Source organism: Protomyctophum bolini (assembly GCF_963924005.1).
Source record: "Protomyctophum bolini genome assembly, chromosome: 19".
NCBI lineage: Eukaryota > Metazoa > Chordata > Actinopteri > Myctophiformes > Myctophidae > Protomyctophum > Protomyctophum bolini.
Window position 1 is genome coordinate 27,333,273 of NC_137880.1, and position 27,751 is coordinate 27,361,023.

General features: G+C 41.5%; 1 protein-coding gene across 1 annotated transcript; it reads right to left on the minus strand.

Moving 5' to 3' along the window:
- Positions 1 to 240: 240 nt before the first annotated feature.
- On the minus strand, positions 241 to 26,157 carry LOC308334644 (apolipoprotein B-100-like; the record flags this gene model as incomplete). The annotated part of the gene is made up of 33 exons (XM_080791449.1): positions 241 to 1,383; positions 1,586 to 1,772; positions 1,855 to 1,878; positions 1,988 to 2,099; positions 2,211 to 7,601; positions 7,709 to 8,073; positions 8,189 to 8,298; positions 8,400 to 8,563; positions 8,796 to 8,968; positions 9,089 to 9,293; positions 9,573 to 9,691; positions 9,801 to 9,980; positions 10,074 to 10,279; positions 10,387 to 10,554; positions 11,031 to 11,234; positions 11,321 to 11,500; positions 11,612 to 11,807; positions 11,904 to 12,115; positions 12,211 to 12,357; positions 12,454 to 12,562; positions 12,682 to 13,129; positions 13,234 to 13,319; positions 13,423 to 13,547; positions 13,630 to 13,782; positions 13,930 to 14,077; positions 14,241 to 14,386; positions 14,496 to 14,608; positions 14,787 to 14,813; positions 20,342 to 20,408; positions 22,698 to 22,705; positions 23,427 to 23,509; positions 25,246 to 25,328; positions 26,101 to 26,157. The coding sequence occupies 33 exons, from the start codon at positions 26,155 to 26,157 to the stop codon at positions 241 to 243; spliced, it is 11,139 nt and encodes a 3,712-aa protein (XP_080647575.1).
- Positions 26,158 to 27,751: the final 1,594 nt, after the last annotated feature.

Consider the following 27,751-nt stretch of genomic DNA (forward strand, 5'->3'; position numbering starts at 1 on the left):
GTAGATAAGTAGGATAGAATGCCATATCTGTTGATACAGGTTCTTATACTTTATATATTAAGCAATAGTATTGTTGGGGTGTTATTAGATGTTTTTAATATATATATAAATATAGCTGAATGTCCAAAATTGTCATTAGAAGGTAGTGTTTTAGTCCTTGACAATCGCTCACTGGCGGAGGTAGAATGGAAGGTCAATCTCAAGCCTTCCACCCTCAACCTTCACGTACTCTTCACCCTTTTATTCTTCACTTGGCTGAGACATTTCAATCTCAGTACTTGGCTGAGACATATCAATCTCAGTACTTGGCTGAGACATATCAATCTCAATACTTGGCTGAGACATATCAATCTCAATATCAGCGGTCAAGGAAGAGGTAGGTGCAAGGTCCATTGTAGTCTGGCGGGGGAAGAATGGAAGGTGGATGTCAAGCCTTCCTCCCTCAACCTTCACATACTCCTGGAACACAGCGGGAGTCTTCTGCAGGAATTCAGAGACGGTGTTGCTTAACAGGCCCACCACAGATCTAACAACCTCCATGAGGTAATCAATGGTGCCATTCAAATACTCCATATCCACAACTGTGTTGGCCTGATCCATGACATTCTTCAGAAGAGTGACAAGGTTGCCATAGAAAGCATTGATGTAAATGGCAACGGCATCAAGGATGTCAGACTTCAGACTCTTATCAACAAACTCCTGAGCTTTGTCAACAAAGACCTTCAAGGTCTCGCCCAGCTTCTCCAAGATCATGTCCAGGCTCTCCAAGTTCTTAACAAGATCCACAACCTGGTTAAGGAAGGCCTTCACTGTATCTCTTAGTCGATCAATCATCTGAGCTCCGGACATGACATCTCCGATGGGCATGGTGACTTGAACGTTGCTCAACATGTCAACCATGGCGTTGAAAGTGAGCTCAGCATTAACAAGCATCATCTGGATGGCCTTCTCTAGTACAGCGGCAATTGTGCCGGTCAGTTTCTTGAGGACCTCTGGGAGTGTGGTCATCTCATCAGAGCCAGGCAGCTTAAACTGGGTTTCCCTCAGGAATTTGACAGCAGCATCCAGGAAGACCTGAACAATCTTCTGGTACTGAACGACAGTGTTTCTGAAGAGAATGGAAAGCTGGCTGAGCTCTGCAGCCTGGTTGTTGATGGTAGTGTAAGTCTCCTCAACCAGTTTGACGATGGCACTCTTAAGTCCGGTGACGTGTCCAATGAGCTGATACTTCTCACCAAAGTCGTTCAGGGTAGAGACGATGGCTGGGAGCCTCTCCTTTAGTCCGTTGATCATGATTTCAGGGGCCTCCATGTTGAAGGCAACATTCAGATCCTTTGCAGAAGATCTAATGATGAAGATGTCCACATCATCCTCTGGTGCAGACTGGCAAAAAGAAAAGAAGAATAAATTGAGTTCATTCTCATTGACTTATACCCCCTAAATATGCAGAGTTAAGCGGGGCATTCAACGGCATTTGATGATTACATTATAGTTTCAAATAATACATTTCAACATGTTGTTTAGACAATTTCTGAACTGAACATTGTTTCATTATTCAGACAAAATATGAATGTAAAATACTCACAGCATAACGTCCATAAAGTCTGCCATTCATCTGAGATAGCATCCTGCCCTGGACCTGAAGACCAAGGAAGCCAGTTGATGGGGTGGAGAGAGAAGCAGTGACACCATCTCTGCTGGCAGCATAGCGGAAGCTCACATCGGTGAAGGTGGGACTGGTGATGTCCATGTTCAAGGTGAGGCTGCCGTCACTGAATAGAGAAATAACCATTAGAAACTAACACAAGATTATCCATATGGATAGATGATTACTTTTTTCCAAGTAATATTTACCTTCCGTCAGTTTCGCGTCTCTTCCTGATATGGAGAAAAAACAGGAATGTCAGTGTCTGAATTGCCTAAGAACACCGTAAATGGTCAATATAAAAACTAAATCAGTTGGGATGCTTCAGACAAAAGTGGGTACCTCATAGAATGGGACAGAACATGCTGAATGTCCATGATAAGGTCAGCATGGGTCAATACAGCCTTGCCAGTCAGGGACAGGGCAGCATTTTCAAGGCTTACAGTGATGGCAGCTATGGAAGCAAATTGTTTTAAAATGAATAATTACATTTGAAATATTATGTATGTATTTATTAGAACACAGCAGTAGCATTTAGTTTTATGAAGACAAAATAGGCACTCACAATCAAGGTCATAATCCAAGATGACAAAGACTGAGGTAGCAGTGGACTTGAATGTCACTTTGAAGACAGGGGCATCACCCTCCAACTCAGCTGCTAGGCTTGTGGTGTACACTGGAGTTACAATCTTGGCATTGGCAGAGATTTTTTGCTTTGGGGCTGTCAGCTCAACAATGGTCTTCTCAAAGATGGTGAGTTCACCCAGGCTGCTTGGCTGAGACATATCAATCTCAATATCAGCGGTAAAGGAAGAGGTAGGTGCAAGGTCCATTGTAGCCTGGATAATATGCTTTCCATTGGTGTTGAAGTCCATGACATTTGCCTCGTTGTTGCTAGCAATCTTCAGAATTGCATACACATGGCTAAGGGAGGCCTCAATAGCCAGGCTTTGATCCAGATCCATCTCCAGGAGCTTGATTTCACCCTGGTTGAGTCTGGTGTTAGCAAGAACCTTGATTGTGGAGCGCAGGCCATCAGCGTTCAGGTACAGATTAGCCTCATTATTAAGAGCTGCCAAAAGTGGATATTCTTCAAACACTGTGCCCTCAATATTTACCATGTTGGTTGTCTCCACAGAAACATCCTCAAATGTTCCCTCCAGCTTCAGACTGTGGTCTGCCTCTGCCTTTCCAACAGCCTTGATAATGGGCAAATTGAAATCACCCTTCAGCTTCAAGGTGGAGACGGCATTTGCCTTGGTGGTGGTGTCCGCAATCAGGTTCTGGTTGGCTTCCAGGTTGAGAATGGGTAGGGCACATTTGCCAACAGTGACTACAGAGACAGCAGCTTCGAAGGTCTGAGGATTCACAGTGATTGTACTCTCATGGGTACCCTCAATATGGGGGTTCTCAAGGGACAAAGAGTTGGCCAGCTTGATTCCTCTTCTGGTGGTCAGGCTGGTGGTGCCATCAAGCTTAGCCTTCAGGCTCTCAAACACAGAGGCGGTTGTTGCTCCCAGACGGAACACAATATCATCCTCATTGTACAGTCCAGCTTTAAGTTTGAGGTTGATAATGGCAGACTTAAAGGACAGCTCTGTGATCAGGTTACCCACAGAGGGAATCTGAATCATACCCATCACATCAACAAGAGGGGCATACTTGCTCTTCTGGTACACAATCTTTGTTGCTACAGCAACATTCTGCTCTGTGGTAGTCAAGATGTTCTTCAGGCCTGTAAGTTCATATAAGTTCAGATCACTGATGGCTGGGGTCCGGATGTGAGCAAATGGCAGATTAAACTCAGGGATGCTGATGGGGGTCGCCAGGATGTCAAGATTAGCCTCGCCATCTACATCAGCGAGGATACCAAACTCCTTATCATTGTTGTTAATGGTGACATTGTAGAACAATTTGTACTGATTGATACGTGCCAGGGCAACAGTGTTTATCTGTTGGGTGTCAGGTTTGAAATTAGCTGAGTAATCATTCTGAAGATCCAGTTTGGCAATCAGACTATCAGTGAAGCTTAACACTGTGTTCCCCTTGTTCTGGAAATCAAGGACAACTTCAACGGGACGCATGACAATGTTGACTGCATTAGAGATAACTCCGCTGAGTGTGCCAACCAGCTCTGTGTCGTGGGTTGCCTTCAACTCAATCTTGGTATCATAAAGGTTGACATTTCCAGATGCTACCAGAAGGCTGTTCTTGACAGCTGGGCCCTCTGCCTCAGAGCGGGCATCAAACTTGAAATAGCTGAAGATGACAGAGTCAGCGTTCAGGGTCTGTTTCATCTTCAGAAGCGCTGTGTCTGTATCGCTAGTGAAAGTCAGCTTGGCAATGTTGGGATTGATGGTGAAGAGCAGGTCACTCTTGTGGACTCCATCATGAGAGTTGAACTTGGCAGTGCCTTCATTTCCAACAGTCAAGGTAATGGTGGTTCCCTCCTGGCGTGCAACAGCCTTTTGGGTCAGAGAAGTTTCACTGGTGATGCCAATGATTGGGAAGTTAAGCATGTGAGAGTATGTGGTGTCAATTGTGACAGACAGGCCACCTGCAGTGGCAAAGAAGGCTTCATTCACAAGCTCTGCAGTGTAAGGTGAAGTGGTGGCCTTCACTGTGGTCTTAGCGGAGGCCTGGGGTGAGAGGTCTTTAAGAGTTACAGATGCCTGGTGCTCAAGCTCAAGAACAGAGTGAGTGAACTTAAGGGTCTCAGCAACAATCACATTCTGCGCCTCAGGGACAGCAATGCGGGCTGTAGAATCCAGGTTGAAATTGAGGATCTCAAAGCTGGGAGATGTTGCCTGGGAGGTCACGAATGCTGTCACCTGAGGAGCATTCTCACTATCAACGGAACTCTGCAGCTCAGCAGCATTTCTGATAGTGTAGATGGGGGAGTTGATTCTGATCTCACCATACAGTTTTCCAAATGCTGGCACCATGAATTCATTAGGGATGTTTGGCAGCTTGAACTCAGGGATCTGGAGACTCTCAATGAGCTTCTCAACAGGAACTGCAGGGATGACAGGGAATGAAATCTCTGGAAGGGTGATCTCAGGGAGTGAAATCACAGGCAGGTAGTTCATGTTCAGCTGTTCCAGGTAGTTCATGACGGTAGAAAGAGCAAAGTTGACAAACTCTCTGATGGCTTCGAGTTTCTGGGGGATTTCGAGTGCCTTGATCAGCTCATTTACTTGAGCGGAATAAGCAGAAATCATCTGGTTGACCTCATCAGCAAAAGCATTGTAGTTGAAAGATTTAAGGTACTGTACAATGTTGTCAAGGTACTCATTCATTTTCTCAACCACTTGTTTAATTTCTGTGGATTTCAGATAGTTGATGGCATTTTCCAGTACCTGCATGATCTTAACAGGCATCTCAATGGCTTTCAGGTTGTTAGCTAGAACTTGGACAGTTTCATCAATCTTGAACTGCTTGATGAGCTCCACAACCTTTTCCAAGATGGCCTCTACCTTCTGGTCAACTTCAAACTTGACGATCAACTCTCTGAGTTTAGCAACAATTGTGTTGAATTTTCCAATGATGTCAAACTGTTGGATCAATTCTTTGAGTGTTTCAACTGTTGTACCAAAGAGGTTTGTTGGAAACTGTGCCATCAGTTCTTGAATGTAGGCATCCAGGTTGAGGGATGAAATGTAGGTTTTCAGCTGTTCAGCAAACACAGTAATGTCAAAGCTGGCAATGAACTCCTTCAACTTGCTGACAACCATTTCTAGCTTAGCCTTGACATCAAACTGAACATCCAGATCACGAAGGAAGGAAAGGCTACTTTCACTTAGCTTCTGCAAGTCAATCTGTTTGATGACCTCTTCAATGGCATCAACCATGGCAACAATCATATCCCTGATATTATACTCGTCAAGGAAAGTATTCAGCTCCTGGTTCAGTCTACTGATGACATTCTCAGACAAGGTGCCACTTGCAATCATTTCCTTGGTATAAGAAATAATTTCCTGCATGCGGGAAGCAATTTCTGTAAGCATTTTCTCAAGAACATCCTTCAGGTTCATCAGGGAGGCCTCCAGTTCTTCAATGGTGATAACATATTCCCGTGTGAAATCAATCAGGGTCTGCTTGAGCTGCACTGCTTTGCCTTCAATATTCAGTTGAGAAACAAAGTCACTCACATACTGAGGAATAGCCTCGATCTTAGCCTTTATGTCTTCATTGTTGATGTAGTTTTGCAGTGCTTCTGCCATGCTCACAAACACGACCTTGATGTTTTCAAGGAGAGCTGGGAAATTCTCAATGAAAGGCAACATAATCATGTGGCTCTCAGTGCTCTTATCATATTTAAGGAAGCCAGAGATGGAAAACTCCTGGTTTTCACTGGAATCAGTGTTGAGAAGGCTAGTAAGGAGGGTGTTAGACATCTCCAGTCCAAGCCTCTCAGCATTGTTGTAGGCATTAACTTCCTGGCTCAACATGTGGTTGTTCATCTTAGATTTTAGCATCATTGTGGCCTTCTGTTCCTGAGGAGTCAGCAATGCTTCCATCTTGTTGTCAACAGTGGTCTCAAGGGAGAAACCATCATTCAGCTGCTGGGTAACTGAGGCTCTGCATTCATTTGAGGTGACAAGGGCCAGGGGCTGTGCTCTAAGGAGGAACTTGCCATAGAGCTGGCCGCTCTGCTTGCCATACAGGGTCAGGTCGCCATCAGCATTGAACATGGCATCAAGGTTGAAGTCGAAAGGAATGATGCTAGTGCGGACGGTGTGATCATAGCGCATGGGCTGAGAGTTGAAGCGGGCATCATTGGTGAGCCTGGCAGCAAGACCAACAACTTCAAGTTCGGTGTTCTGGTTCATATTGGTTCCAAAGACCTTTCCAGTAGTGCTGCACTTAGCACTGGCAGTCACATCAGCATAATTGATCTCATAAGTGTGCTTGATCTCCTCTTCACCATAGGTGGCTTTCAGGCTTCCAGTCAGGTCAATCTTGTAAAGCTCTGCCATCAACTGAGCCTCATTGATGATGTTGGCAGCCAGCAGTTTCAGGTTGTTATTCACATTTGCAGAAGCGGTGTAGGGCTTCAGGGCAATGGTGATGTCATGGGTATAAGTGGCATACTCACTGACGATGGCCTCAGCCTTGGTGTCGAAGTCAAGGCTAGAGAGAGTGATGGTCAGAGTGTTGGCATTATCAACCTTGATGTCACGCACTTCAGCCTTGTTGATAATGGACAGCTCAGCCAAACCCTCTTTGTTTATTTTCAGAGTAGTTTTCTGAACAGCCTCATTTTCAAGGAGTTTCAAAGTAGCATCACTGCTTAGAGCCAGGCCATTGACATCAAGAGTGGCAGTAAGCAATGAGTAGATGCGGTTTTCAGAGTGGTCAGCATTGGTCTCCATCTTGATGATGACTTCATCTGTGTCAGCAGAGGCCTCAGCCTGGTTATGTACCTTCATGCCAAATACCATAGCATTTGTATCGCATGTCAGGGCCAGTTTGTTCTCCTTGAAGGAAAGCTCTGCAGCATGGGTCAGGATGTCGTCAAAAGCATTAGTGTTTGACACAACACTGAGCTCACCATTGACAAATGTGGCGGCAATGGTGTTCTGAGCCTTAAGAATGGTGGTATCAATTTTCAGAGAGGAGTCAATCTTTGCTTCTGGCCTGAATGGGAAGATGGCGAAAGCCTGGGTAGAAATGGTGTTGCCATAGATGGGTCCTGCTTTGATTGATCCCTCAAGGTTGCTATCAGCAGAAAGTTCTTCAGTATTGAAGCCAACCCTGCCAGTGTGTTCTAGCTCAATTAGCAGGCCAAGAGGACTTGTTGCTACAATCTTGCTGCTGGACTTGACACTGATTGTGTCAGTGAAGGTTCCAACCTCCATGATGCTCACACTGGCTTCAAGAAGTTTATGGGTCACAGCAGCTTTCACGTGGGCCTTGAGAGAATCAGATGGAGTGCCAACCAGCAATCCAGAGCCTGAAACAGGGAATACAGTGCATTTGTGAGTTTCAGTCAACACTTGAAAATAAAGCTTTAAGTTATGTTTTATTGCTGATTGTAATACTTTTTAAAGAACATTTTACCTTCCATCTTGAGGGCCAAGATGTCTACTGGGGAAGTTCCCTCCATTTCAAACTTGGCTGAGTAGCTTGGTGTATCAGCAGCGTCTTTTCCCAGAGCCGCAGATACCTCTAACTCGTACAGGTTAGTGCTTGCTTTAGCTACAACCTCAGCCTTTCCAAAGAGAGGAACAGACATGGTCTCAGGGACAACCAGCTCTGGGAGGGGAATTTCAATGGAGGCAACCTCCAGGCCAAACAGGGGCAGTGACAGGCTTGGGGTGGCCAAGGCAGGTGGGAAGTTCAGGTCTGCTGTTGTTGACTTTCCTCCAAGAGGCAGAGAGATGAGGAAGCGTTCATTGTTGAAGTTGTAAGCAGCCTTTGCCTCACTGCCAAAAAATATATATTTAACAATATATGAACACATCTTTATTCTTTATTACACATATCCTCCTGGCTGGCTATTTAGCAATGTGTATGTTTTGACCAAAACATTTAACTTACGCATTGAAGAAAAGTTTCTCTGGCATTGTAATTTCAGGCATGGCAGGTATCCTCATGTAAGTGATGTAAGGGATACCAGAAACATATCTGTCCATGTAGTTGTTAGTTGCCTAAAATGACACATTAGTACAATGTTAATTGTAATGTTAGTAAAATAAATATCCATTCATGTTGAAGTGAAGCATAAAGTCACATATGGGTATGGTTTTACCTCCATAGACATGGTGATGATTTGACGGACCTTCATGTCAGTCTGTCCAACCTGCATTTCAAGAACTTCATTGATAATCCTTTCAACTACCTCAGCGTTGGGGAGCAGTTTCTGGATCTGAGAGTTCATCTCAGACTTGACCTCAGCCTCAATCTTGCTGTCATCTGCAAAAAGTTATTTATGTTAGTTTCACAGAATAATAAATAATTTTGTAAGATGCAAGATGAATTCCGCAGATAATAATATACATTTAAAAAATGGGGCTGTGTGAATGAGGAACGCCAAATTGGTAAAATCAAGCTAACTGCTGTGATTAATGGGAAATATATTTGGATGCAATAGTAGCACATAATGGAGGGTTCTATAACACAGGGGGATGTAATATTCATATCCTACCATATTTCAAGGCAATCTTCTGCAGTGAGGTGGTCTCTGGGAGCTTGATGTCACTTGTGAGCTCTAATTCCAGTGTCTCACCACGCTTCAGGTTGGCCGTGAGGCTGGCATCAGCCATCATCAAGGGAACCAGCAACTGGAGCTGCAGCATAGCTTCCTCCATCGTTGCCACCCTAAGAAGGGGAAATCTATGAGTTAATGGTCTCATACCAAACATTGATTAAGTATACAGATACAAATACAGTATACAAGTATACTGATATTTGTTTCTAATATTTTGATTGATTTCATACTTGGCACGGGCAACCAGGGAGAGCTGAGGGATGTTCTTGTTGATCAGGTCAAGAGAGATTGCGTAAGCTCCATTGCCCTTTGTGTTGGCGTCAACGACACCCAGCCTGAATCCAGCCTCGAGGTCGTAGTCGGGGATCTGGAAGTCAGTAGTGAGGACATTCTTTGCCCTGTTGTACATCACAGTTGCTGTAGCCTCACCAGCACCTGGTAAAGGAAAACATGCCTTCAGCTGTTTACACTATTATGCAGTCCTAAACTATGTTGACATAATATTAAGGGAAATCCTAGTGAAATATTCTTTTCTATATGAGTTTTGTTCGAGTTAAAAACTGTGCCTGCAGTGTAAGCCCCCACAAACAAACATGTTTGTGTATAATAAATGTGACAATAAGAACAGCTCCAATGTAAGAGAAATGCCATCACCTCCGCTTATTAATAAGCTATTTTATAGCTTTGTAATAATTATTTGCTGAATCTTGTTACCTTCCGCCGTCAGGACCATTTTCACGATGTCAACCTTCTCATCCTCTGTGACGAGCTCATAAGTGATGGTAGCAGAGTATTCCGTCACCTCGCCAGTAGGATGGAGCTCCACAGCCAACCTGAGAGGTAGATCCATTTTACGATTGATTTGACTTAAATACAATTTAAAGGGCATTCCATTCACGAATGCTGTTCTAGCATTTTACAAGTTTCAGGGCTTTCACTTACTTGCTGTCTCCGGTGAAGGGGAAGTAGGGGGTCTCATAATTGTAAGCATCAGTGTACATCAGGGAAGTGCAGTACTTCATTCCAGCGAATAAGGGATTACACTCACTGACATCAACCTTGTCCTCCACCATAGGGGGGATAGTTTTAATCTCAGCACCATTCACTGCTACAAATGTGTTTCTGTAATTGAGAGAGAAGAAAGTTTGGATTGTTGCATTTACAGGAATTAGATTCCATATAGACAGTTTGCGTACATAGTCAGTTGAGGCTTACGTAATGCTGATGAGCTTGGTAGGATTCTTAGGAGCAGGCATGGTGAACTTCATTTCACTACTTCCCATGGAGATCTTCGCGCTCAGTCCGCTCTCATGGAAGAGGTTGGTGTGCATCTCCAGTCCAGTGTTGATGTACTCAGGAATGAAAGAGCCGATCTGAGTCGTAAACTCAATGCCAGCAGAGGGCATGAAGGCAATCTCGCTCTAGGGGTGAAAAAAGTGGTCAGCCAGCGATGTGTTATGAGAGAGATACCATATGTAATGGTACATGTCATTATTATTAATCTTTGTGAAAATGAGAAGATTTTTACCATGTCACGGGCAATGTTGAGTCCACCCTTGATACCAGGAGTGAAGGTACCAGACAGGGCAATCCTCAGAGGCACACCAGTAGCAGTGGGCAGGAAGAACTCATTGTCCATGAAGATGTAGTGAGCGAAGACTTCATTGTCAGCTTTAGTCATCAGTCCCTTCATCAACTGTCAGGAAATAGAAGTCAGTTCAACTGTGTCAAAAATCAGTAAATGACAATTCTTTATAGCATTTTTTGGCATGGCTTTTGAAGAATACGTCATATGGGATTTTTACATTTAGAGCACTTATGATGTAAATCGTTTTCCAGCCAAGTCTATGGACTTTAATTTGTTTAATTTGTTTGTTTGTTTGTTTAGGGCACTAAATGTGAACATAAGACATTGTGGTCGATATAAATAACTCTTGTAACAAATTTTGTTTCATACAAGAAACAAGCTAGGATCTTATTCATGCCCCGAAAAAACACCAAGAATGGCTGGGGGGCATGCCACCCCACACATGACGCCCCGGGTAGGCATGCTTAAAACAAACATTAAAAGTTCATATACTTGGCTGCCACCTCGCCATGTAGCAGTGAAGTCTATGGACCCCCTGTGGTGTACAAAAGCAAAAAAACTAAGTCTGATTATTTTTTACTTACATCCATGGGGAGCATCTTGAGCATGTTATCAATCATCATGGCAGCAGAGTAGGCCATCTCCTCCATGTCACTGGTCTTGAGATATCCCAACTCATTTCCCAAAAGTCTCAGGTAAACCATAGCCTCAGGGGTCTGCTGGGCTTTCAGTTCAGTCACCAGTTTGTTAAGGTTGCGTCCGATTTCTCTCATGATGTTCTGGGTGGCCTAAATATATACAAATAATGAGATGATGACTTATGAGTACTTTGTAAAGTAAGTAGTAAATTAACATCCAAACCTTTGTAACTTACCTGTCTCTTTCGTCTGTCGTTCCTTAGAGCGGGGAGCAGGTTCTTCAGGACCAGGCTGACCTCCTGGGGCATTTTGTCAGAGACAAAGTACATTGTCTTCAGCACTGTGTCTGGGAAGAATCCGTTCTCTCCAAACAGGGCCTCAACAGTTGGCTCAACTCCGGTGCCCTCCATGCCGATCTGGAAATGTATGAATGTTCGTTGTTAATGTGACAATTGAAAGGTGAGTTTGAATAACTGAGCAATCTGTTATTATATCTTAAGGAAAAGTAAACAATCGGTTTTATTTACCTCCATCATGTCAATGTCATAGCCAAAGGCTTTCAGGGTCATCTCAAGCATGACCTCCTTGGGCAGATAGCTGGCACCCTCAAAGATCATGTTGCCCTCCACAGATCCAACCTTGTAGTTGCGGGAGAACTTGGTTGGGTCCATGACAGTTCCAATCTCATTACCTTGCAGGGCATCGAGGATCTTCTGTCTCAGCCTATAAGAAAGTTAGATGTACTAATTAGAGTTAAGCATTAAATGAATCTTACCCACAGCTCATGATGCATATTTAATATTAAAAGGCTTTACTTACTCTTCTGTCTCGGGCTCAGTTGAAGACAAGATGTTGGTAATATGGGAGATGACAAAGCTCCTGGCTTGCTGGTCAGGTTCAATAGGCAGGGCAGCAGCCAGCTGGGCGAGTTCACTTGGCTGGGGGTCTTTCATTAGCACCAGGTAGGCGGCAACACGCTTCTGCAGGGGGCTAGCGCTGTCCAGAAGTACCTGCATGAGAATCTCTCTGCCCTGTGACAGAGAAATACATCCATCATTGAATTAAAAAATAATCTCTATTACTTCTGTAAAGTCTTAATAATCGTGCTAATGTATGTATGGCTTGCCTCCTCAGGGACAGGGGTCAGCCTGAAGGCCTGGATGGCAGCTTGCTGAACAGCAAGGGATGCAGCAGGCTGGTTCACACACTCGATCACAGCAGTCCTCAGGGCAGGGCCGGCAGCGCCCATGGCTGCAGCCATGTTTCCAATAACCTAAAGTCATGAAACCATTGATGGGTTTGATCTGTTATCTACCATCTTGTAAAGTATTAACTATTAAGTATAAGTCTGTTAGAGATAACCACTCACCCTCAGAGTCATGAAGGCATTGTCACCAGTGCAGTCGCCCAGCTGGGAGCCCATGAAACGAGCAACAGCATGGATTTCAGGGGTCAGTTTGCCTTCAGCTTTGTAGAACCTATTAAGGAAATAACATTGAATTGAACATGAATGTGGCAGTTGAGTTATCTATTGTGTAACACAAAATAAGCTAGTACTAACAGTACTAGTAAGTAAGTTCAAGACTTGTTTCCTCACCTCTTGACAACATTGCTGAGGGCATACATGATGGTTTTGCTGGGCTTGTACTGAGCCATCTCCAGCATGTCATTGATCAGGAGGGGAGAGGGGTTGGACACCAGTCCCAGACCAAACACGATGGCATCAACCTCAACAGCGGAGCTGTCGTAGGTCCTCAGGATCTGCATGATGGCACTGCTACACTCAGGAGTACCACACTGGGCCAGAACCTGGTAGCTGAGTGAACGGGACACCTCAAGAGCCTCGGGAAGGGCAGCGCTCAGGGTCTCCATCCTCATTTCACGGACCACATCAACCAGCACGTGGAAGAGATGGGCCCTCCTCTGACCCTCGGTCTCAGGCAGATTAGCCAGTTCTCTCAGGAGAACCAGACCAGCATCCTTATCCTGGATAACACTCTTGTCAACAGGAGTCTCCATGTTCAGACCCTTGACAGTGGCTGCATCTATAGTAAACAGAGAGTAAACAGTCGAAAATGAATTGATGAAAAAAAGAAAGAGAAAACAAAGAACATCCAGAGGAATAAAATAAATGCAAAGGTCTCCTTACCAAAGTCAAAGACTCTGTCGTTGTAAGCAGAAACCTCCAGCAAAGTCAGAGACTGCTTGCCAACATTGGTAACACCATATTGTCCCCTATATGGGCAAACAACACGTAGTTAAGATCTATTACATAATAGATGCATGGTAAATCATGTACGTACTGTATACTGTGAGATAACAGTGTAGGTTGACTTACTTGTGAGAGAAAGGAATCAGGATGTGGTTCTCAGTGCAGGCACCAGAGGTCATGTGCATGTTCTCATTGTCAAACTTGTAGTTACAGGTCTGGGAGCTTCTGACCAGCTGGGCAAGAGGGTAGTGCTGCAAGTAGATAGTAATTTATCAGACTCACAGTATGGCATTTTACAAACAAGAAAACAACCACATTGCTTGGATGTCTTACCATGCCAGAAATCAGAGCCAGGGGGCTGGTGTGGTCTCTCATGGGGACAAACTTGTCACATTTGGACAGATCCCTGGTGAGGCTGACGTCAGTAGCAATGTCCTCTCTTTCATTGACAGAGTAAGAGGTACTGCATTTGCCATGGATGGTGGGCTAGGAAGAATGCAGAGAAATACAAATGTGATAATTCTTCCCTCAAATATAAAGTATAACAAAAACTATTCATGTAGTGTAGGCTATACAAGAATACGCATGTGGATACCTGCAGTGAGGTATAAATTAAAGAGCAGTTTAATGTACCATGTTCTTGTTCTTTTCCTCTTCCAGCAGAGGCACGGCCAGGGCAGAGATGATACCTCTCTTGATGTTCAAGATTGTCGACGTCTCACCCTCCTCAGGGTACAGTTTAACATCGTACTCACCCTCAACCACAACCTTCAGAGGATATCTAAGAAAAAAAGAAAAAAACATACAAGAGGACTTACTATCAAGAATAACTTGAAAACAATTGTATTGCTTTAAAAGTGTTGTACCGCAGTTCTTATTTTAATTGCAATCATGTATTCAGTCACATAAAAACATGTACAGTATGTGCTGGTGGCATAACCTACTTCTCCATTTCAGCAGCAAAGGCCTCAGAGCTGGGTGCAGGGACGACCACAGCATTGCCATCGGCATCCATGTCGACCACCTCACTCAGGCTACAGCCTGTGGTGCGGACGATGAAGTTGCACATCTGGGGCACTTCAATCTCCACCTGTGCAGGTGTCATTTTAGCTTTCAGGATATTACGAGGAAAGATATACAGGAACAAAAATGTGTACTTTTGCTTAAGTAATATTTACTATACTGTATGCATTGTGTACCTTGCAAGAGCCCTTGGGTCCATTGCGAAGATTTGAAGCACCGTTGATGGCGTTCAAGGATTCGGCTTCATAGAGGTATTCATATTTGTTGAATGCTTTGTACCTTTGGTTCACTGTTAGAAATAAATTATTTTATTATTATATAATATTAATTACTGTACGTACAAGTATTTTCAGCAATTCAATAGGGTCATAGTTGTATGACTGGTTAAATGACAAGTCAACAATATGTCTATAAAAATCTATGTGTGAAATCTATGTGGATTATGTTTAATAAATATAGGAACTTACACAGGCATGATCCCTCCTCTTGGGCATCTATAAGGAAAACACAATAAGTGTAAATGAATAATGAATGAATAAAGTTAACACAATTAAGTAAAATAACTAAGTACATTTATGTTTTTTTTCTTTTAAAGATTTAGAAATTCTTACAGTTTTCCATTTCCATCATTTACAGTTTGAACTAAAAATTAAACTTTTAACTTCTAGTTTTACTAGTACAATCAGTGAATCAATTTGTCATTAACTGCAATATTTAATGCAATTACAAAAATACTTACAAGCCAAGGCAAGTGTGGTTAAAAGCAGCAGGCAGAGCTTTGAGTTCCCCATGATGGGTTCGTTGAAGCTCTCTCCTTATGAGATGCTGAGTACTCAGAGAGACTGAAGCCTTTGTCTCAGCAGAGGTCTTTTATACCCATGGTTTTCCATGGGAACATGGGAGTCGCTGTACAGACAAAGTCCAAAAAAGACCAAAGTCCCCTCCATACGTGTGGACTCTGGAGGGACAAAGGCAAAGTTTCATTTTAGGCTGATCAAGCCTGCACATATATGTTCAGCATTGTGTAGACGGCCCATGACCTGCTTTGGTCTTATTGCATAAACATGGTCTACTTTTAAGTTTATGATTCATACCATTGCTCATAGTCAATGCATCTATAGCAACAGCTAGGTCATTGAGTTCAGTTCAGATCTGCATAAGTTATGTTTAAATTCTGACTAATACACAAAATATTTAATTTATCTTATTTATTTATATATTTACTCTCATGTGTAATCTTATATGCAAATAACTGGCTTAACCCGTTTAGGACTGAGGCCGTTTCTAAAAACACCTAAGGGTTCTGAGAAATTTTAAGTAGGCATATTTAGTCAAAAATGACAAAAATGTTGCTATACTGTACATCAGTAACAAGACAAGAAGAAGAAGAAGCAACAAGAACCCCATAAGGGTTTCCTTCCTGTCTTGAAGGGTAAAAACCCCAAAGGGGTTCCCATCCTGACAAGAGGGGACATGGGGACCTTTATTGTCCATTAATTTTGTTAAATGTAGGTTAAAAATGTGATAAAAACACGAAATCTGCACGCACACGAGCTATGGGGGGCCCAAAACATTGGTGCACATTCTGCTCACAAAGATATTCATCCATCCATCTTCAACTGCTTATACGTAGTCGGGACGCGGGTGCAACGACTCCACCAGAGAGCTCCAGACTTCCCTCTCCAGAGCAACATTAGTAACTCCCTCCTGAGGGATCCCGAGGTGTTCCAAGGCCAGTGAGTCGATGCGATTCCTCCAACTGCGCCTTGGTCTGCCCCGAGGTCTCCTCCCAGTGGTGCCTCGAGTCGAGGACCTCCCTAGAGAGACGTCCGAGAGGCATCCTAACCAGATGCAGGAACCACTTAAGCTGGCTCCTTTCCAAGCGAAGAAGTAGCGACTCTACTCCGACTATTTCTACTCTACTCCTGCACACAAACAGAAATGTTATATTTATGCCAGAAATGTTATAGTGAAACATCCCTTTAATAATCAAATTCACAACATTGCAGTTACTATAGTTGCATGTCACAGTAATGTAAATTGACATCAATAGAGGGTATGCGACGTCATCATCATCCCCGGAAGTTATGCGGGAACGCCTAATACTGTGGAAAAAAAACTTTCTGGCCTTGACAGCCCATACTGTACATCCAAACAGAAAGTCCTATCTGATTGATTGCATTAAACGATGTTAAACTCACTTTGACACTCACTTTATGCATGCGCATACATCACAATGGTGATGAACAATTTGTGAGGATCTTTTGGTGCATTAAACAAGCTGTATTAAAATCTTGGCAATTTATGTATGGGCAAAGCGAGATTATTGTACTTATATATTGATGTTAAACCAAAATCCTAAGTATATAGTGATGTATGCGAGTCTGTGTATAGAATGTCTATGTTGCATTAAGTGGAATATTCAACAAATTAACAGCTACAGTAGAATCCCCACTTTACTTGGTAAATGTACATATCCATTATCCATATACTGCAGTAAAATCAGACACAACCAAGAAACTATGAGGTTTTTGTCCAATGGCATTGATAAGGGAGTAATTACATTAAACTTAGTTAACTTATCAAACACCCCCTTTTCCTTAAAAGATGGCTGATAAGGTCATATGTAGGACAGGTCTTATACACCACAAATCTGTTTTGGGCCATATCATAATATTTAGTTCTATTTTCAAATGACACATTGGGGAGTAGCTTTCAATAAGGGTGCTGAAACAATTCAATATCCATTTGTGCAGCAAAGTCAAGGCATGTAGCAACAGCTAAAGGGTCATGGATACAGTTGTGGGTTTGTTGGCATAAATCAATGCTACTGTCTGTCTGAACACTCTTTACGTCTGTGTTGTTTCGAAAATATTGAACCAATGGAAAGTATTAAAAAGTGCTTTGGCGAAAACCACCTAACTCCATTGGATCCTCAAAGTATCTGCCAAACCACCTAACTCCACCCGTTTAGACATATTTTTTTTCTTTTTTTAAAATAAATAAATTAGCTAATAGATATCTCATTTGGCTGATCAGTTGAATCACTTTTTATCAGTCCATTTTACATAGTTACTGCACTTTGGCTTTGTATGGCATACATTTGCGACACATGAACTGGGACTTTTGTCCCTGGGCATTGATAGGGAGTAATTACATCTCTCTCTATGTTGTCCTCACACGTCTGCTCGTTATCATCAAACATCTCCTCATGAGGACTGTTGGACTACAGTCTCTATCCTTGTGTACACATGAATGTGCTGTGCTTACATTGAGGTTTTTTTACATGTTCTTTGACATGGCACATGTCGTGTAGCAATAAATTATTGATCAGACTCTTTTATTGCAAAACATTTTTGAGATGCATGGCGGATATGGCTTGAATCATACCTTCCATTAGCTTTTGCTTTTTTCATAGAAGCACTTGGTGCTCTTGGGTGAATTTATATGGTAGGCCTATATGTATTTTTTATTATGCATTCCCAAGTCAGTTTCAAATTTATATTTAAGAGGTTTGTTGAACTAAATCAAATAACCAGTGTTTGAAAAAGTGACAACCATTTATACAAATAAATTGCCGTAAACATAGCCTACAAAATCAACATTATGGCAATTTAAATATTTAAAAACTAAATATTTTATTATATTTATATTATACACTTTAGTCCCAAGATGTATAGGTCTATGCATCACAGTCATCTGAGGACGACCTAGAGAGACAGGGCCAGTGACTAATTAACTAGTGTTCTTATGATAAATCTGCTGGTAGGTGGAGGCAAAGCAGATTGTAAAAGCCTTGGCAAACCCAGAGGCTGGAGCAGAGGCTGATGTGACCATGTACTGAGAGTCGCTCTGGAATCTCGATTAAGAGTGTCTGCTAAATGCCTAAATTGTAAATTGAGAGAGGACTTAATTGCTCCATGACTTTGACTATGTCTGCGGGAAGACCAACAGTTGTCACAACTGGAACCAATTTTAAAAAGGCAATTTTTATTATATACTGGGAATAAACATAACTTTTTTTTTTTTAAGTGGGGTATTCAAAGATAGTACTGGACTAAAAGTTGAAGAAATGGATAGTCTTCAAAAGACAGGTAAACCCTAAACTGGATGACATGCATATACTGTAGGCCTTCTCATAGTGTACCATTTTGTTAAATGGACCTTAATTGGACCCTTACAGGTCGAAACGTTGGTTTCTGTTAATAAACTTCCAGCATCGTGGCTATGAGTGTGCAGCCTTTTCTTATTTTTTCATTGTTAATTGGACCTTAATAAAGTGCAACTTTAGGTTTTTTCATTTGCTGCTTTCTTTCATTTTAGCGATTTTAGCTATTTTTGACAGGGGGCGGTGGCATTCGAACATGGGGGTAAATATGTATTTCTTTACAAAATTGTAAAGAGATAATTTTTTTATTTATAGTCCTACTAGACTCCAGGAAATTACATCTGGCCACAAAGGATCACAGGATATATACTGAATGTGAAGGGGGTACTATAGGGGGCTGCGTGTTGTATGGCTCAACAGGTCAGTTTGTCACCCCTTCACATTCAGTGATCTTTTGTGGTCAGATGTAATTCCCTGGGGTCTAGTTGGACTACTGTATAGTAAATAATAAAATAATAAATCGCTATAAAACTTTGTAAAAAAAACATATTTATCCCCATGTCCGAATGCCCCCGCCCCCTGTCAAAATTAGCTAAAATCGCTAAAACGAAAGAAAGAAAGAACACTCATCTTATAGGCCTACTTTCTACAACCTAAACCTAACACATGAACCTTGGTTGAAAAAAACTAAAGTTGTCCTTCAAGCTTTATTGATCCCACTCGGGAAATTCAGCAGGCAATGCCAACACTCCCCACTGACAGGTAGTACCCCCCCCCCCCCCCCCCCCCCAGATAAGACGTATAGGGCCTTAGTCCTACTCCTCCTCCCAGCCAACACTCCCCACTGACAGGTAGTTACCCCCTGTTTTGATTTACATCAAAAGGGCATGTGAGCTCAAACCCACAAACATGGTTGGGAATATAGAATTATTCAGATCTGATATATTTCCTTTCACCACCAGATGGCAATCCCCAGATAGAGACCAGGTAGCAAACAGGAGTGTATTTTATATATCAACAGGGCAATATAGACCTACTTACACTGGCATTGATATTGCGTTACCGTTAATGTGTGCAGACGCTATAAGATTCTGTCTATTCCTTTTCGATCGCGTTAAAAAAAGAAAATGTTTTTGTAATGTCTAACTGAATAGATCGAAATAAACCATTCATTCAATTAATTCAAATAGGACAGAACATTGTTATGTATAGCAGAGCTATGTTATGAAATGACTACACCACACTAACAAAATTTGAATGTAATTTGAATGTAACAGTTACATTGTTCAAAAAAGGTTGAAAAGGTTGGTTACCACTGATGTAACTGAACAAGGTATGGTTCCCCAAGTTGGTACGCGTTCAGAATGAACAGAACCAAACGTGTTTTTTCACACAAAAGTGTTTTTTGACCCCAGATAGGACGTATAGGGCCTTAGTCCTACTCCTCCTCCCAGCCAACACTCCCCACTGACAGGTACAGTAGAATGCTGACATGTGCAAGCAACTGGTGTAAAAAATGGAGACTTTTGATAAATGAAAACAAAACTGAAGTCATGCATTTTAAAACTCCAGCCATGCACACTAGTGACTTTCAATTCCATTCTGGAGCCTCAAAGTTAAATTATACACAATGCTATAAATACTTGGGCTTTTATTTAGATGAGCATATGCATTTCACAAAAGGAACAACTGTATTGACGGAATCAGCAAATAGAACACTAGGGGGGGTCATAGCTAAAACCAAGAACCTGAGGGATATTGGTTTCTCTACCTACTCCAAACTATACCAGGCTTGTGTATGTCCAGTGTTGGATTATGTAGCAGGAGTGTGGGGATTTAAACAATACCCTAAAAGTGAGACCGTGCATAATAGAGCAATGCGATACTTCCTGGGAAGTTCAAATTCACACCAACCTTGGCTATCTTGGGGGATACGGGGTGGGAACCCAATGAGGTACGGTGGAGTGTGCGCATGGTACGTCTGTGGAACAGAATACTGGGGTTGAACTCTAACAGAATTGTAAGAAAGATTCTTGTGTGGGATACTTCGATCAGGGGCGTATGGGCTACGGACATGTACGATATTCTTATGAGAGCTGGTTATGAGGACCACTATTATAGTAAACAACAAGTAGAGGTTAAGGTAATACAATCAATTATTTTTCAGGGTGTAAAGGATAGATGGGCGCTGGATATATGGTGTAAACCAAAGCTCCGCACATACTGTGAGATAAAACAGGTCTACGAGACAGAAAACTATGTACAGTATAATATGTCAAAGAAAAAACGATCCTTGTGTGCCCAAATTAGAGCTGGCATACTTGGTCTGCATATTGAGACAGGTAGATATGTAGGCACGGTGGAGGAGGATAGACTATGTAGTCTGTGTGATCTAAAGCAAATCGAAAATGAAATGCATTTTGTTTTTTACTGTCCATTCTACAACTCCATTAGGGAGAGACTTTTTAATAAGATAGACCCAAACCATGAATTTCGAGGACTTCGAGAGACTGAAGCGCCCGTTTCAAAAGTACACTTTTTCATTTGCCTCATTCCTTGAGAAGGCCTGGTCACTGAGGAGGAGGGCCATTTACATGTAAAATGGCCTTGTTATGATTGTTTTCGTTTTATTTTATTTTCCTTGTTTTGTTTTCTTTGTTTGTTTGAATAATTTACAAATATGTATGAACAGGAAGTGTCTGTTGTATTCAGTGTATTCTGTGAAATGTGTCATATAATCCCATATGGGATGGGCCAAAGTGGCATGACACGAAAATAAAAATGTCATTCATTCATTCATACAGTAGTTACCCCCTGTTTTGATTTACATCAAAAGGGCATGTGAGCTCAAACCCACAATTCAACATTTTGGTTTTAAGATGTTGATATTAATTTTGTATTCAACCTTAGGACCCCAAATCACACCTTGGAAAGCATGAGTGTGTATTCAAACAAGGTGTTTTTTGACTGGGGGGGTCATATTTTGCCTGTCATAATTTTACCCCCCAGTATTATGATGTATTAAGATGTTGATATTCATTCATCAAGTTTATTCAACATGTAGAAAAATATATTAAAGTTTAAATACAGGAGGCAATTGGGGTTATTACAGCTGGGAAATCATGATGCTTAAAGTGGGACTGAGCCCAAGGGAAGGTAATATAGGGTGAAGGTTTCAGGGCCTACTGGGTCCTCAAACTAATCATACACAGCAAATAAACAAATCAAATCTATATTGCAAGCAAATAAAGTACATAAAGTATTTAAAATAATCTCAGCTCAGTATATGCCCATGTCCAACACCACTATGGCACATGGCCCAACAAACTGACAAAGCCCAGTCTCAAATATTTTGATTGAAAACTTTATTTCAGACACAATGGGTCCAAATACAAACAGGGAAAAACATGACAGTAAATACAAAACAACAACACAGAGATAGCCTATGTATCAGGCTATTTTCACTCCAGGCAGTCATTGTCAATTAAAAACATATAAACATTGCCTCTGTTATACCCCTGGAACAGGGGAGAATGTATGTGAAACAATACGCAGATGTGTTCTCTCATTCAAAGCTTTGTATTGAATTAAGTATCAAATAGTAGAACAACATACAGCATCTTCACCATCAATGCACGTACAAATCATCCTCAACGATACAGGACGAGAACCAAATAAATGTACAGTATAGGTAGTTAAGTGTCCATAATAACACTAGCTTACATTCCAGAACTCTGGGGTAAATACTGTGTATAGCAGGTAAACATGTATTAATATAAATCATTTCAACTGTTTTCATTCATTGTATTTTAAACCAACAGCTTAGCTCTACATGAATTATATAATTTAACTTGAATAACATTCCTTGTCTTCTTTTCATACATTAGCATATTTTACCAATGACTTTGTAATGTGACTTTAACCAGCATAAATGTACCCATGAAATATTAGTGCAATACAGAAACAGTAATTACGACTGCACCACTTGTTCTTCAGAGTTGTGCATAAACATTCAGCAAATCATCTCAGTTAAATATCTTCTCAAACACTCTTTAGTAACGTAACCCCTTTTCTGTCACAAACAGCGACGTGCAGTCTGCTGACATGGCCAGTGCTACGTTAGCTTAGCTCATATCATATGTATATGTTGTGGTCACAGTGAGTAAGCACTACAAGGGCTATTTATGTTCTTTCCCCCGACTAAAACACACAAAACCCTGCGTGCAGAAATAGCATGAGACTATATATCCCCAGGGTAACGCTTTCCCACATATTTACCTGGAACAGGGGAGAATGTATGTGAAACAATACGCAGACGTGTTCTCTCATTCAAAGCTTTGTATTGAATGGAGTACGGTGCTACGGTTCCCCCTATAGGCAAGCTGAAGGCATGAGCAATCGATCGATCTCACAGACATTACTAGTCAATTATCTTCTGTAGAAATACTATTCACTGTATGCAGTTCACTATCATGCAGAATTATCATTCTATTACACCTCCAGTGTTTCCAGAAACATGAGGAGAAGACTGTGTCACTCTGTGTGATCCCTGTTAAGGCCATAATTAATACATTCTTTGATTCCCTCAGTCTACACATGAATCTAAACAAAAAAATCCTCAGTACAGCATGAAAGGTGGGTACATTACTAATACTGGTCACAAACATTTCACTTGCACTGGTCCATCTTGGGAGTCTCAGGAATATTCGAAAAGCATCATTATATGCCACCTGAAGTTTTTTCATTTTCGCTTTGCTGTATCGGCACCACAAGTGCACTGTAAAGTGGAGTGCAGTAGGTTTTAAAAAGATGATATGGCACGGTGGGAAAACAGTGAAAGGTTGTAGGTTAGTTGTCCTCCTTGTAGATCACATAATACATCTGGTTACCCCTCAATACAAATTCATTACATTATACAAAATATAGCAAAATGACTCAAATGGAATAAAATACCAAAACTGTCAAACAAACTCAATATAGCTTGGCTCCCACTGAATACCTGTGGCCGTGGATGTGGTTAAACCAGGAAAGGACCTGAGGATCTGGAAGTACAGAGGATAAATTAGGCTAACAGTAGACATCCTTGTCAGACACAGCAGACATCAATCATGGATATAAAGGAAACAGTTCCTCCTCCAAATTGAGCAGCTTCCTATAATGTAATTTTGGAGAACAGATTCATTACACAGGCTATACATGTTCGGCTTCACAGTAGAATGCTTATACAGCATGATGGAGGACCTGAAGATATTTAGAGATATCTTTTTATATCAAATCCACTATTCTGTCATTACCATTGTCTACTTATATAGAGGCCCCTTTACAGTATATGGCAACCATTTAAGATGTGGAACATGGTTTCAGCTATTTGTTCAAGTGATGGATAAATGTGATACCAATAATGATGATAATCCTGGCATAAATGCATTGTGTATTCTGTATGAAATGTGATGATGATAATCAATTCTCCCTGTTGGTTAACGAGCGGCAGATGTGCGTGCCGCTCAGGCCTAGGTGCCTTGAAATGGACACCCTGGCCCTTTCTGAAACCAGTCCCTTGACTGAAGTGCTCTCGGGAGGTTCCCTCTTCAGGAAGTGCCCCTACAGCTGAATCAAGTTCCCTTGATTAGGGTGCTGGGTATAAAAAACTGTGGAAATACACTTGCCCTCCTTGTGCAGAAACACTTTATTCCACCTTCCTCCTTTTTGTATTTATTTTGGTTAAGTGTTTATTTTAGGTTTAGTTAGTTTGTATATTTTAGGATTAGGGTTTTAGAATTTATAATAAAAGTGTGTTTTATCCGGCCATATATAGTGCCCCCTTGTTCTTAGATAAATAAAGTCAATTGATATTATAACCCCCTTACAAAAAATGGTTTTCGCCCCAGTCCTTCTTCCTGGTACTTTGAAATGAAATGCTCTTTTACCTGGTGAAAAACACAAACCTTGTGTGTACCTTAGTCATTAATGAATATACAGAAAGGAGTTCTTGATCTCCATATCAAATCAAGTGGCGTAGTCAGCAATATCAAGCATTGTTTTATTGAGTTACACAGTAGTATGAACCTTGCACTTTTAAACAGTGCGCCTGCATATATATATATATGAATGTGTTTTCTCAAGAGTCAAACAAGCAAATTGTTAAAGTTTCTATGTGACACCTCCATCAACCTTAATTATTTGTGTTTATGCCTATAACATGGCACTAAATTGGTCGGGGGGGTAGGACCAAGGGATTTGGGATTTGTTTATAAACATTTTGGTATTTGTTTATAAACATTTGTGATTTGTTTATAAACATTTGTGATTTATTTATAAACATTTTGGGATTTGTTTATAAACATTTGGGATTTGTTTACAAACATTTGGGATTTGTTTATAAACATTTGGGATTTGTAAGTCTCATGGGGGGGGGGTAGGACCACTACCAGTTTACCTGTAGTTAGTCTCATGGTCGGGGGGGTAGGACCAAGGGATTTGGGATTTGTTTATAAACATTTTGGTATTTGTTTATAAACATTTGTGATTTGTTTATAAACATTTGTGATTTGTTTATAAACATTTGTGATTTGTTTATAAACATTTGTGATTTGTTTATAAACATTTTGGGCTCTGTATAATATGTTGCCTAGGGCCTCAAAAGGCCTAGAACCGGCACTGCACTAAGCACACACAAAGGTGAGGAAGAGGGGAATCTTGAGAATCCTAAAGGGAACAATCAATACATGATGACTGGGTACACACACACACACACACACACACACACACACACACACACACACACACACACACACACACACACACACACACACACACACTGCATCTTCTCGGTCACACCAGCCATCCATAAACCTCTTTCTATGGCATCAGCATCCACCTTCCAAATTGCCCCAGCCCTCCTCTGCACATGATCAAACCATCTCAACCTCGCATCTATTACTTTTTCCCCAAACCTTCTAACCTGGGCTGTCCGTCTAATGGTCATTCCTGATCTTGTCACTCCTTGTCACTCCTAATGAGAATTGTAGCTTCTTCAGTTCTGTCTCTTCTAGCTACGTCTCTTGAATCAGACTGTTCATATATAGCTGCTACAAACTCGATTGTACCTTGAACATTCAAAGGTTAAGCCTGCTCCTTATGTTTTGCTGGTATGTGTTGTGGATTTCCATGGTCATTGTATGTCACAGTATAATTACTGTTGTTACCAACAACTCATGAGGAACTACATTCTTATACCACATAATCAGTGACTGAATTCAAATTCAGTTACTTTCAAAAGCCTGCTAAATGCCCTCTGCTCAATTTATTTATTTTGTAGAATCCTGTATGAGGTCCATCATTTAGTGTTACTGTACAAAATATAGGCCTATATATTTTAGCGAACCTTTAAGCATAAAGATGGACACTACAGTCACTATAGTACTCATTACTAAGTAAATTTAGCAGATCATTTTACCCATCTGTTCCAACATGCTTTTATGCCAATGGCATTTGATGGTTTCTGGAGAATATTTAGGGGTCAAGTCCAGAGGGCATAGAATTTCGTGGCCTTGGTAACCACTCCCCTTGAAATCGCATTTGCATTCACGCGGATGGAGTCTTGACTCTTGGTTACGGGACTACAGCATTGACAGACAACCTCTTCAGCCAATCAGCATAACAAAAAAGCTGACGTCATCTTCAATGAACGACACTAGCACGGAACTGATTGTCGGTTTCAGCATGGCCATGCTGTCGGGGACACATCACAAACCCAAGAACGGCTACAAATCCCATATTGTTCGTTATTTAATCCTATTTATCCTTTATGTTTAATTAATCTATATATTCTTTAAAAAGAACAGGCAGAAACACCTCATTTGTAAGACGATAGTATGACGTATTTGGATGACATCACGCCTCTCTGTATTACACGTCTGTCTGTATTACTTATAATGTAGCTCAGGGATACTCAAATAGATTTACCTGTGGGCCACATTACAAAAATGGCAAGGGGCCAGGGGCCAGTAGATAAAATTACGACATTAATGATACTTGATAACTTCTCTCTTTCAATTGCTTTATTTTCGCAAAATGTATCAAAGTACAATGTGCATGCACACAATATGTAAATAAATAAATGTGTTACATTTTCTTGCATAAACACAAAGAGCTGTTTCCATAACTGCACAAATTATTGCACATAACATGAGTAGCTGTTATAATAACATAATAACATAACATGAGTAGCTCTTTGCCTGCCTGCCTGCCTGTCTGTCTGTCCATGAGTAGTTATTTGTCTGTCTGTCAATGAGTAGCTGTCTTACTGTCTGCCTGGCTATGAGTAGCTGTCTGCCTGCCTGTCTATGAGTAGCTGTCTGTCTGCCTGCCTGCCTGTCCAATTGTCCATGAGTAGCTGTCTGTCTGCCTGTCTGAGTAGCTGTCTGCCTGCCTGCCTAATTGTCCATGAGTAGCTGTCTGTCTGCCTGTCTATGAGTAGCTGTCTGCCTGCCTGCCTAATTGTCCATGAGTAGCTGTCTGTCTGCCTGTCTATGAGTAGCTGTCTGCCTTCCTGCCTGTCCAATTGTCCATGAGTAGCTGTCTGTCTGTCTGTCTATGAGTAGCTGTCTGCCTGCCTGCCCAATTGTCTATGAGTAGCTGTCTGTCTGTCTATGAGTAGCTGTCTGCCTTCCTGCCTGTCCAATTGTCCATGAGTAGCTGTCTGTCTGTCTATGAGTAGCTGTCTGCCTTCCTGCCTGTCCAATTGTCCATGAGTAGCTGTCTGCCTGCCTGTCCAATTCTCCATGAGTAGCTGTCTGTCTGCCTGTCTATGAGTAGCTGTCTGACTGCCTGCCTGTCCAATTCTCCATGAGTAGCTGTCTGTCTGTCTGTCTGTCTGCCTGTCTATGAGTAGCTGTCTGCCTGCCTGCCAGCCAGCAAGTTGGTTAACAGAAAATAAATTGTTATGGCTGAGTAAAATAAAATACAATAAACACAATTTGCCTGAAAATAGATTACCCAGCTATGACCTTTTTCATGAAAAAAAAAGAGTAGTGATATGGCTGACTGAGTAAAATAAAACAATCTACCTGAAAATAGATAGCTATAAGTGAAGAGCAATTTCCGCAATTACCATTTCCGCAATTTCCGCAATGTCCGCAATTTCCATTTCCGCATTTCCGCAATTTCCGCAATTTCCGCAATTTCCATTTCCACCATTTCCGCAATTTCCATTTCCGCAATTTCCGCCATTTCCAACTATTAATGGCAGCTGGGTTTCATCATTCAAATAAAATAGAATTCTGTCCGTTTAGCTATAAAATTATGTCAGGGAATAGGGATACA